Source organism: Cuculus canorus, chromosome Z, assembly GCF_017976375.1.
Source record: "Cuculus canorus isolate bCucCan1 chromosome Z, bCucCan1.pri, whole genome shotgun sequence".
NCBI classification, from domain to species: domain Eukaryota; kingdom Metazoa; phylum Chordata; class Aves; order Cuculiformes; family Cuculidae; genus Cuculus; species Cuculus canorus.
This window is the reverse complement of record NC_071441.1, coordinates 36,843,254-36,856,680: the sequence shown is the minus strand read 5'-3', so window position 1 is coordinate 36,856,680 and position 13,427 is coordinate 36,843,254. Positions and strand designations below refer to the sequence as shown.

The 13,427-nt window shown below is 36.1% G+C and overlaps 1 protein-coding gene across 1 annotated transcript in view; it reads right to left on the bottom strand.

Moving 5' to 3' along the window:
- CNTNAP4 (contactin associated protein family member 4) overlaps positions 1-10,035 on the bottom strand; it is a 241,731-nt gene extending 231,696 nt beyond the window's left edge. The window contains exon 1 of the mRNA XM_009561651.2: positions 9,661-10,035. Coding sequence (XP_009559946.2) covers positions 9,661-9,745 — 85 coding nt within the window. The 5' untranslated portion in view covers positions 9,746-10,035. The remainder of the gene's footprint in view (positions 1-9,660) is intronic.
- Positions 10,036-13,427: the final 3,392 nt, after the last annotated feature.

The following is a 13,427-nucleotide window of genomic DNA, read 5'->3' as shown; positions in this document are numbered from 1 at the left end:
TTCTTGTGCCAGGCTCATCACTGTCATCCAGACCTTCCAAAAGTACCTTATAAAATCAGACCATAAACCACTGTGACTCTGTTTCTCTTATTTTACAAAGAAATAAATATATTCAGTGATATATATTTAGTTACAGATATATTTTGCGTAAAGTAAACAAGCTAAATTCATGGGTTAGTATTTGCAAACATGTTTTATGATGATCGCTCTTTTCTCCAAGAGATCTGTTCTCAGTCCTAATTACTGGAGAACGTGTCTACTCTGTAGGAAAGCAGACTCTGAGAAAGATTTTGCTTGAGGACAGATATGTAATCACTGCAGGGCACAGTGAAGCTCCAGAGGATGCTGGCATGGTGCTACTTAAAAACAGCCCTACATTTTCCACACTCAAGCTGACAAAACTAAGAGTTACTTTAACGCACCTGCAGAGCTCAGCAGCCTCCAGTATGCTTCACTGTATTCAGATATTCCTGAAAGTACTAAGTTTTGATGTTTGTTTGGGTTCTCTTTTTGTTTTTTTTTTAAATGTTATCATTGGCTCAGAAAAACAGAGCAGCAGTTTTTCACTGCAGGCATATAAATTCCCTAAGCGCAAGAACTAGCTGAAATTCTAAATGTCTTTTTCTCCACTTATTTATTTTTTTGTCAAGTGGGACAAAAGATTAATCCCTGTTAGTTACATGTTTCTGTATGAGTCCTTCAAATAAGGCAAAATGAAAGGAAATAAAATAGAAAGGAAATAAAGAGACCAGTGATACTCAAACTATGCAGCATACCACTGTTCAATGAATATTAAGATCATTATTTCTACAGTTTTTTATTCAATATTTATTTAGGCACAGGTCCCATTGATTTCCCTAGGAGCTTTAGCTGAATAAGGACATTGTGATGCAGTATCATTTTTCATTGATTAAAAAGAAAAAAACAATCTTAGTTGCTAAAGACTGCATTTAAAAAAAATAATAATTGTAAGTCTCACTATGATTACAAAACTACTGCAAACCAGAGTGGCACAAAGTAGACAGGTATCCTGTCATTGATCGAGAAAAGCAGTTACAGTGAGAGCCACAGTTTGCTGGCTTGGAGCATAAATGGGCTTCCTGCCCTGTATATCGGTTAGTCTGTAATCACCATTAGATGTTGGATAGTAAAATGTTTTTAAAGTAACAATACGAATACCAGGATACCATCATCTAGTTTACTAATGTTTTATGAAAAGAAATACTGTAGCATTCTGCTGATTTTCACAGAATCACAGAATCACAGAATTTTGTTCATAAAACAGTCTCTTTTCAATTTATATTTTCTTTGCAAGCAAAAAAACCTGAAGCAAACCACGTTTTGACAAGACTAGGGTTAAATGGAGCGTTGATCGTGCTTTGTGAAAAGGGTGGAAAGATCAGACTATCTCAGGTGAGTAAAATGGGCATCTCCAGCTTATTTAAGCTAGAAAGATTCTCACTTTACCAGAACAATGCACATGGTCAAAATACCTGCATATTTCATCTTTTCAGTGGTGAAATAAGCTCTCACTAGTAGAACCTTTCCAGTTCCTCACTTAGCCCATATATTTTGTCTAGGATTATCAATATAGCAGTCGTTACCCTTGGGAAATCAAGAATAACCCACTTACCCATGCAAGGGAGGCTATAGGAGCTTTAACACCAAACACTAACATACTGTGTGTATATATACATATATATGAAATATATATATATATATAATTATAACATGTTTGTTATAACATGTTGATCAGAGGGCTGGAGCACCTCCTACACAAGGGCAAGCTCAGAGAGTTGGGCTTGTTCAGCCTGGAGAAGGCTCCAAGGAGACCTTATAGCGACCTTCCAGTACCTGTAGAGGGCCTTCAAGGAAGCTGGAGAGGGACCATACACATGTAGTGACAGGATTAGAGGGAAGGGCTATAAATTGGAGAGGAAAAGATTTAGACTAGGCATTAGGAAGAAATACTTCACTATGAGGGTGGTAAGGCACTGGCACACATTGCACAAGGAAGTTGCGGATGCCTCATCCCTGGAGGTGTCCAAGGCCAGGTTGGATGGAGCCTTGAGCAGCCTGGTCTAGCGGGATGCTCCTGCTCATGGCAGGGGGGTTGGAACTAGATGATCTTTAAGGTCCCTTCCAACCCAAACTATTCTATGATTCTATGTTATGTATATATACACACATAATATACGGCAGGTGATTAATGTAAAAGGCATTCAGTATGACATAGCTTTCTCTAACATTCATTTAGAGTAGGATATTTTGATGGAACTGCAACTCATTTCAGGTAAGCTTCGATGTATACAAAGCCTCCAGCTGACCTAGTTATCTAGACTCAGAGACATAATCAATGATGAGACAAATGGCACTTCTATAGTGCAAATTGCCTTATACTAGATAATTAAATTTACATGTTACTTCTTCTTTCCATCTACTACCTGACTTCTCCCTATAAGAAATATTTTTTCTCTCATATGACTAAAAGGGAACATAGCTAGCTCAAAAGCAAACATCCACATTTCAGATTTTTAATTTTAGTTAGATAAATCCCAATTTTCCTGTCTCTGTAGAAGCCATCAAAGATCATCATGCATCTCAAAAGTAAAGCATATTTGCTAATAAATGAAGCAGTGAAAATTCAGGGAAAACCTCCCTTCTGTTGGTCCTCTATAGCTATTTCCAATTCAAAATGTCTTCTAGCTTCCCATGTAGCATTTTCTTATTAACACTCTATAGCAGTATACATCATATGACTTCTACTATAATTTGTAAACCCAAGGAGAAAACTTTTCCCTCTTCTCTCCTCCCCACTCCTCTCACTATTGAGCATACCCAATGTAATGTAGCAGATTATACAGCGCAATGCTACAGGTGAACTAAACAAAGGCTCCTTGTATGCTGCTCAGCCTGTCTGGAACATCACTTTTATAGTGTGTGTTACACTGTGGAAGTCTTGTTCAAAACCTCTTCTCTAGACCTTCTCTAATAATAACAAATACCATTTGCTGTCCTAGTAAAGTCATTTATTAAATTATATGGCATCTGTGCAATAGTATTTTTGTACCCTGTCTAACCACATACATTATAAGACTACATTCGTAATGTTGTTTAGAACTTTCTTTAAATGTATATTTTCACAATAACTAAACAGCTCAATCAGACAGAGCAGGGGATTTTTGGTTGCAAATTTTAAATGTTACAGGGAAAATATCTTTATCAAACTTTTAAAAGCAGCTTGGGTTTTGAAAAATGCTTTGTATTTAGATTTAGAAGTGAACAGATAACTGCCTGAAAAACAAGTTCTTCTTTGACTATAGGCCAAATAAGGAAGGATATTATGTAATAAGTATAAATTCAAATAGTGCAACATTCTGTTCCAAATATTTTTTTCCCTCAAGACCACATATGTAAACTTGTTAATGTTGAAAGATTGTCATAAAAACAAACAGGCACTTTTAACATCAAGGACAAGCAATAGCTTATTCTTGAGCAAAACTAAATAAGATCTACTTAATAAAAAAGTAATGAGACCTGCCATCTATCTGGATAGATTCCCTAACCATATTTTTTCTCCCTTCTTTTAAATCTCTTTGAGATTTAAAACCCTGGAGGTAGTTTTCTCCTCTAGTCTATTAAGTGACTATGGTATTTAAATAATAATTCTGTAGTTACTAATTTTAACCTACTTAAAATATTAGAAGTTTGCAGTATTTTAATCACTTTTCAAATGATTGCACTGAAAATACTCATTAAGTAGAAAATAAGCAGTATTATTTTTACCTCACAGTCCACATTACATTTTGCTTACTAATCAACAGAATAGTAATTTGTAATAAATACTGAAAACTGTCCTCTGAAAACCAAAATCATTGGACACCAACCCTTCTCTGCATTTCACAGATTTGACTCAAGGTTACTGGCATAGGCTGCAACTGATGGAGGGAGAGCTTTAGAGTAATTGTTCGACAAACATTAGTCTGTAATGCTGTACTTGCAGGTATATAGACCACACAAAGCAACAGATAAGTAAGAATGATTAAATGCGTAGGCAGAAAACGCTGCAGAGTTCAAATCTCAGTTAACTGCAATTGGTTAAACTCTAGCATTAAAGCTGCATTATTTTTCACAAACAAATAAAACAAAACTATTTTAATCATAACAACCCACTTTATCTCATATACATTCCAAGTTACTTTCAAGCTTAGAGAGACAGCTTTTGTCATAATGACATGTATGTAAAACATGCTAGTCTACTGAGATACATTTCCCTCTTTCATTTTTAATCTAGAAGTCATGCACAGGCCTTGAATGCCAAAATTAGAAGCTGTTTGTTACAAATAAGTATTTTATATACAAGACCTACCAGATCAATCTACTGAAACATATAACCTTAGTCATATTCAACAGTGAAAACAAAAACTTCAAGTAATTGCATGGAAACTACTAAAATTAATGTTATCACTATTGTTTTGGTTTTCCTTCGCTCTTCATGAAACAACTGAAAACTGTGAAGGAAAAGGACATTTTAAACTCTTGCTTCAGAAACCTGTTAAAAAACTTTTACTGCTGGAGTCAGAGGTGCACATGACTAATTTTAGTAACTGGTATTTCTTTATCCCTCTTAACTAATTGCCTGGTGTGTCCTAGAAAGGAGAACCCATGGAATTAGTGATGGATCTCACTGAACCCACTTCCACTATCACTCGATTAGCTGAGAGCAACTAACAAGGAATAAATACATAAAAGTTTTGAGAAGCAGTTTCAACTCTCCCTCAAAACAGAGCTCAAATCCTGTGCAATACCACACACTAAATTCTCTAACTTCCAAGAAGCACTAAAGCATGGGGTCATTTGCGGGGGTTGGGGAATAAAATTAATATTTGAAAGATGCAATGCTTCTCAAGCATTCAGGTGCTCTTTCATTTGCTTGATTGGGGTGAGAAGGCAGCAGAGGTGAGAAGGGATTGATTTGCTTGATTGGGATGAGGAGGCAGCGGGGGTGAGAAGGGATGGAGGGGAGATAAGACCTGTTTTTTCCCCATCTAAACTTGTTAGAAGCTATTGTGATTGCTGTAGTTCTTGCAGAGGATGAACCAGTAGAGGCAGAATAATGGCAAATATATCATGAGATGTATTGATGTATGACAACCTATTTGTTTTCTACTGATGCATAGAAGCATTCAGAAATAAGTACTAAACTTGAGCATTGTACCTCATATACAATGATAGAAATGTACATGATTTCGTAAGACATAGGTAATTGGATACAACACCTTAGTTAAAGGTTGCCTTTCTTATGCATGAACACAGATGTATGCTACTTATTATGTACAAGAGCAGGCAGAATGACCACAACTGCAGAATTATCAAGATGTTAAGAAGCTAGTGATTGCTCTGAACTCCTAACTGGTACTTAACTAAAGCACAGCAGATCCTAACACATAATGCAAATGTTACTACTAGCACTAGCAATATACTTTACAAGTAACGTACTACATCTTCTTGTTAAGATTGATTCTATCCCACTTCAGGAATATCATTCCTTATCTGTCACTATTCATCAGTCATGACCAAATTTGCTCCATCCATCCTGATGACTGAACCCAGGGACAAATATGTTCATGGGAATTTGCAAGCCTAGAGCAAGAGGATATAAATTGTTGATAACACTGAGTGTAATCATCAACTCAAGCCCCTTCTGTGAATTCTCAACCTTGAAAGTCTGAAATATATTTTCATAGAGTTTTCCATTGGTATCAGCTTAGACTTGATGTCGATACAAGCTTTTGATGTTGCTGTACTAAAAATATGCAAAATATACTAGATGTTTCTGTAATGTTTTATTCATGTAAACAATTGCCCAGAGATGGCCTGATCTCCGATGAGGTCTCCACTGCTGTCTCAGAGCAGAGGTAGATAATAATAAACAGAAGATAAATATTCATGAGTTTAAAATAAAATTAAGGAAATAAATTAAAATCAAGGAAATAGCTTTGTTGTGATAAACGGCACTACAGAATATTTTTATTGCAAGTCCATAATGTTGTCAAATAGTCTATGGAACTCTTTGGTATCAATGACCAACATCAGAAGGAAATTGTTTTCTGAATTAAGATACAGTATTTTCCTTGTACCAAGTAATCTCTTCCCTGGGGATATTACTTGTACAATGACTTGCATTTCATAACATAGTAGTTGTACAATCCTCTTTTGAAAACTTCAGCATCATTAACAGTTGCTCTCTCTCAGCTTTAGAACAGGTATTATATTGTAGCATTAGCAAGAAATCCTTCATATTTAAAAATAGCAAAACCAGCAATAATAATAATAAACATTTCTGCATTTACAGAAATTGTGATCACTGCAGTACAAATATTAAAATCTGAATTAATAAAAGATTCTGCAAAACGGGAGAGTTTTAACAAAAAGAAGTAGGTATAAATAAGTGACAATTTACACTGAAAGTTCCTAATTTTCTCTCTTTATTTCTATACAGTTATTAAATTTTAGTTACAGTTGAGTTGATGTATGTAGAGGTTTAATTATGTTTTGTGCAACACTTCAGTTTTAGAGAGTTTTAAAAAAATAAATTACTGCATCTATTAGAGTACCAGTTGCTGCAGAGTTCTGAAGGGCTGATTTAGTAACTTGCTGATTTACAACTGTAGAAGAGACAGTTCACAATACATTAATGTTTCCTAGCTGCAGTGAAAAAAACTTGACAGGAGTACTTGCTTTAATCCTTCATTTAAAACTCAAGCTTGACCTTATACAATCACTTAGTCAGGACTGTGCACTTCTTTCAACCGCTTCGGAAGTACAATTCCTTGGGACTAAGAAAGCAAAGGAAAGCATGGAGCATCGCTACTACAGATCTCTTGAAAGATTTGAGTTTCCAGCAGCAATTACTATCTCTTTTAGTTGGAAATGTCAGCATTACTTTTCAGAAGAAAAAGCCCAACAAAACGAAGAAACAAAAATTCAAATTAAAACCTCAGAGATAAACTTTCATATTCTAGATGATAGGTTCTGTCACCTTCAGATAACCTAAGAAATTCAAAATCATTTTACTCAAAAGAAGAATACTGTGATGATTCATTTAAGACAGAAATTATTCTGAATACATCAGGTTTTGATCCAAGAAATTTTCTTTACATAACTGACTTCGTGACATTAGCATTGACACTTCAAGGTGAAGTGTAGACGTCTTTACTTTGGTCATTTCTTAATGGCAGCTGTTCTGAAGAAGGACAACCCAAAACCTAGGTATGCAGGATCTGATATTAAAGAAAGTATCATAAAATTAAAAGAAGAAAAATAAATTTAGAGTAAGAATTAAAACAACAAAAGATCTTATTTTCTTCGATGACTGGCAGCCTATTGGATAATCTAACTACCAAAATTCTTGCAGGAATACTGAACCTTATCTGGTTTTGTAAATGTATATAACTACAGAGATGCCAATAGTAGAACTACCTACTGGAAAGGATTTCAATTCCTGGTCAACTTCTCAAGAAAAAAGGAATAAATAACTTCAAGTAAGTTGATAATGGTTGCTGCATGTATCTGCTGTAATCAATAATTATAAAAAACTTTTTCTTCTGCGGTCATTTAATTAAACTTAGCACAATAACGAAATTCATACCTTGACACTTGAGATGAAAACTCATTTTTTAAAACAAACTAAACCTCCCCCAGAAAATTCCAAAATAATACATATATATAAAGGGGTTTTAATTATTTACCCACATTAGATATTGAAAAGGAATAATATTTTATAGGTTGGCCAAATTATATTCACATGATAGCACTCACTCCTTCTTAATCTAAATAATTTCATTTACCTTTTCCATAATCAGTTTCCTTGCCTGTAGCATGAGGAAAGCTCATTCTTTTTCAATTGAGATGAGTGTTTTGACATAGAAGTTAGGATTTATTCATAAATAAAAATACTATACATTAATAAATACTAGCATGTATATGAAAAATCTGTTCATTCAATTGACTAATTTGGTACTTTATTTGAGTCTGGCTTTGTTTTTGAGGAGTATTTAGGAAAGCCAGTAGTAAACGTATTTCACACATGATTTGTTTCATCCTTCACTATTCTGTATTTCAAACAAGCTTGAGCCCTTTCTTCAAACCTTGCTTCCGAAATTGTAAGACTGACCTCTAGTGCTTTACTGCTTTGCTGTGTGATGCGTCTTTCCTGCAATGGTTTTAATATGCCTCCTTGTAAGCAACTGATTTAGTTTTGTGCATAGTGCCAAATGCTATTAATGTGCAATTCAATTATCATGGTCCTGTGAAAATGGATGTATTCATAAGCTGTACAATGCAGGATGATGAAGAGAATTAAAGCTGTGGCTGGACTGCAGCAGGGTGTTTAACAAGAGGAACTTAGTATTCATGTTTAGGGCTACAGTATGCACTGGAGTATCAAATGAGATATCACTACTGAATGACAGCACAAGATCACTGTGGTGCCACAATGTGAATGTCTGGCTCACATTTAGTTTACAAACCATCCATATGCAAAACCTGAAGCTATAGACCCACAGAGCACTTCAAACTTCTCTGCCATTGCTCTGATGTTTCCAGGGAGCTGTCCCCTGCCACTGGGCTGTAAGGTTATTCCTGAACGTTCCTCCTTCCTTTAGTAGGCACTTTCCTCCTACAGAGGCACTGCTCCTGCCCTCCCCATTCCTGTGATGCACAACCAGTGCCTTAACACGAAGGGAAGAAAATATGCTTAGTTCAGGATATGAGCATCTGGATTTTAGGCAACTGTTCTACCACATGTATACAAAATGAAATTCTTCAGCTTGCTGAATCTGAACCAAATGGAACTAGAATAGCTCAGAACTATTACTGACTGAAAAATCCCTTAAAAATTACTTTCTTGTTTTTTCTTTTTTTTAATTTTAAGACAATTAATCTAATTAACGCTGAAAACAGATTTTCAGGTATGTCAGACTTGTCTCCTAGAGAGCATATTGTCTTTAAAACTGTAATCACTATCTTTATTCTGCAATACCACCCTACTGCCTAACTATGAATTACTAATTTTTGAAAAAACTTTCTGCTGGAACTGACAGCCTTCTCTTCTTTAGTCACGCATGAAGAATATTGCCTAAGCAATAAAAAAAAAAAAAGCATAAAATCTTGCTATCCACATTTTTCCTTGTTAGAGTTGTACTGCTCTTGAACTGCATAGTAATGTTTATCAGAGTTATTTGAGTGTCAGGAGATGCAGATATTTCTTTCAAAATTATGAATTGCTAAAAATCAAGCTGAAACAGTACACAAAAGAAATGTGCCAGTAATTTCCACGTAAGACACAATTCCTTGAAAAATGCTGCACTTTTGTAAATAGAAAATAGAAATTAAAATGGAGCTGAACATGCATCCCTTAGTAAAATGCTGCTTTCAGATACTCTCAGACTGTAAGCTTCATAAACAATATTCTGTGCAGACTCATTACAAAAATCTATAGCAGGATTTTAGAACATTTTCAGCCTAGTAACTTGCTGCCATGATTTCAAAGCTGCAAGCATTTTCCTCACAAATTATTTCTATTCTAAATGCAAATAAAATATCCCAGAAGTTTTCAAATCGCTCTGGATTGAGTTTTAAATCACAGGCAATACTTACATTTATCCCCCGCCACTGCCGTGTGCCAGTCACGAGCAGAGAGCAGAAACAGCAGCATCAAGAAGATTTCAGTGACAGAATCCATGTTCACATTCACCGAGGCACCCAAAAGAACCGGAGTATTAGGAAACAGCTGCTCTACACTTCAGTCCTGCTCCTGCCTCCTCCTTCCGTCTCTGCCTTCTCACGCAGATACCTCACCCAAACGCACCCCGCGTCTGCTCACACACACGCACACGCCTCCGAATCTGCTTTTCCCTCTCACGACCGCAGCCTCTGAAGAGCAGCGGCGAGAACCTCTTCCCTCAGTTTCACGGAATCACTCAAGGCTAAACTGCCAGACTTCCCTGCGCGGCGCGGTGACGGGAGGCTCCCGCTCTCCGCGCGCCCTGGACACCCCTGGTGGCGGCAGGTGGGAAGTGTGATGGTCTGCTGAAAGCCAGACAATAAGGTAGAGCAGCCAACACATGACCGCTGAGGCACATCGCTTAGGGGTGCTGTCCCTGCCCGCTGCTCTGTCATTATATTTTCAGTATTTTTATTATTTATTCTTTCTTTTTTTCTGGCGGGGAGGCGGGGCAGAGCACTGGCTGTGCTTGCTGCAGTTCCTCCGCTGTTTTTCAGCATGGTTTTTACACTTTCAGTTCTGCATTTTTTTTTTTTTTTTTTTTGAATGAACACATTTTGACTGTAGTGGAGAACCTGAGCTTATGAGGAAAAGGAGCAGTCAGCCTTTACTTATCAAATGAGTGTAGGACCAAATGATCGGCTGCTCCTCAGATAAATGCACTACGGATGTCCCTCTTCAGATTTATGGTTATTAATGCTGACATTAAAGAATTAAATTCTCAGCTCCTAAGAGCAAACACTTATAAATATGTGATTGTGCCGAGTTTCCCCAAAATAACTTAGCCTCCAAATACCGACATAAAGTAAATTTTGCTTTCTATACTTCTGCAAAGAGGAAGCTGTTTAAAACTGTCCCAATGTTTGTACTTAATTTACATTGGGAAAGAGCTTGATTTGGGAAAACACTTCAGAGGAATTTTAGGTCATTATAGTTAAACCATATCTGAAACATGCTTTTTTGCAAAACAGTCTAAATTGCTGTGTATGTTAACTGTAGAAAAGATACAGTCCACAAGTATAAGTAATAAGCCACTTATTAGCAAATTTCTGACATGAACATGAGGAAGAACTTTCTTTGAGAGTGACAGCACACTGAATCAGGCTTCCCAAAGATGATATGGATTTTCTTTCTCTGTAAATATTCAAAACCCACCTGGACGCACTCCTGTGCAACATGCTGTAGTTGGAATCTGCTTTAGCAGGGGGTTGGACTAGATGCCAGAAGCTCCTTCCAACCCAGACCATTTTGTGATTCTGTGAATAAGGAGGGCAAAGACTGCATTAAAGGACCACATTGGTGGCTCCATCACTGCTACTTCTGCAGGACTTCCAGAAGTATATACAGACTGCCTTTATATTTTGGAAGAAATTACTATGACAATGCACTAAATAAGGACTGTTAAATAAATTACTGTCAGGTGCATAATGAGCAGACTTAGAAATTACACATTCAGCCCAGTGGCCCAAAATTTTTTTCCTACTTCCTGTGAACTGTTTAGGAGCTCAGATATACCAACAACTGTTTCCATCCAAAAGGATTCTCACATCTGTGGGTCAGATACTACACACCATGAGTTTCCTTCTCGCACGTTGCAGAGACTATGGCATTTAATGCAAATTGCCTTGTAGAACACTCTGGTGTCAGGAACAACTACAGAACACAGATGAACTGTGAATTAAGCCTGAGAAGCTTCAAAGCTTTAGTTGCTTATTTAAATAACTTCCTCAGCCCCTGAAAGATTCAAACAGAGAAGGAAGAGTAAGCTGTGTTTCAGTTTGATGCTACCTTAGCCAGACTAATTTAGGTTTTACAAAAATATACTCAAGGCTAAGCCAAAACATCAAACATAAAAATGCTCAATATATAGATGTATTTCAAAAGGTGCTAAATGTAGTTCTTGGTAACGATCTTTTAAAAAACAGCCAGCTTGATTAAGATTAAAAAGGCTTGTTTCTAAATTACCATACTGGCCAGAAAGATTCAGGAGAAGTCAAAATAATCTATTGTGCATTTGGTCTTCCTCTCCTCTGTGACAACTTTTAGTTGAAAATAAAAAAGGCATGGAGAAACTGCATTAAAGATTATTTGGATCATAACCTGCCTTCTAGCTTTCAATTCTAAACTGGATTTCCAGTTGTCAGTACAACTACAGAGTAACTTGTCTATAAGCTGGCTTTCTTTGTCATATACTTCCTTCAGTTACTATTGACCTTCTGACTAAATTAATATGAGCATAAAAATGTTACCTGTGCTGCATCCCATTTTTAAAGTATATCTCATGAGATGGTCCTGGACTCTGCAACTCCACAAAATTTCATGCTTAAAAATAGGAAAAATATCATATAAAATCTTGACAAGGACTTTATCTATAGAGTGATGTTCTTTAGGAATAGCTCTAAGGACCCCAGGGCCCAGAATTAAAAAGAATTATTATTCTGGTAATGTAATGGAAATTCAGTAAAAAGGCCAGTGCTGTTGTGGGCAAATATTTGTCAGTCACCAAAATACTTTACAGTTACCAAAAAGGAATATCCTATAGAGAAAGGTCAGAGGATTTTTAATTTTTTTTTAAGTAAATTACAAGTCAATTAATAGTTTGGTATATTGTACTATACAATATATAGTGCATTGTAATGCAATGTAGCAATATACTTTTATAATTATGGAAAAGCCAATCTTAGAGCAAAATATGCTGAAATGTGTATATATGTTTATGTGTGGATAGACAGAAGTCTATACAACAGTATGTATCTAGAATGTCAAGTTAATCATCATCTTTATCCAAGGATGAAGCTATGTTATCTAAAAAGTGCATAGCTTGATTCACCTACAATATTGCAACCTCCCCTCTGCTTTGGCTTCATAACGTATCTCCCTCCTGCATCCATGAAATGTTTCTGCTCACGTAATCTTATCTCTCTGTTCCAGCATCTCATCTCCCTTTCTCTTCCATACAATGTCCATGTTTTCATTAGCTTCTGAGCTCCTCTTTGTGGAACTCGGACAAATCTTTCCTGTTCCTGTTTGACTGCACAACTTCTTTACAAGCATCTTTTCTGATTAACCTGTTTTATTTTCCTCACTCTTTTAGTATTTTGTTTTCTTTCTGAAGTCTTGCCTCTGAAATTTCACCTGCATGCCAAGAGTCTTATTCATTTTACATCTCTTTGAAATGTAATAGAGGATCTTTCCTAGCAGATCTGCTTGTATGTATTAATTAGAAAGACTGCAAGTTCCACAGCATAATGATGATGCATTGTTATAGATTCATCCTCACAGTGGAAACATCTGCAAAATTTGGGTTTGCAAAATTCAAATAATTTTATTTAGGTACTGCCAGTCTTCATTTGCAAATGAAGGACTTTGTAATCATGTCCTGTTTCTTAGTAGACTAAAACTACTAGAAAAATAATTCTTCAAAATTATTCGCAGTGTGACTTTTTGTCTATGAAGAGGTAGCACTTTTAAATTCATGTTAACTGTACTCCTAGTACTACTGTGATCTGCTTATTAGTTGTAAAACAATTGAAAAAGATGATAAGGATATAGGGCAGTTATAAGCTATAGGCCAGCAAAAGCACTTTCCTTTACCTGTAGTAGAACGTCAGCTTTATAAGAGAACAATTATTTACATTTT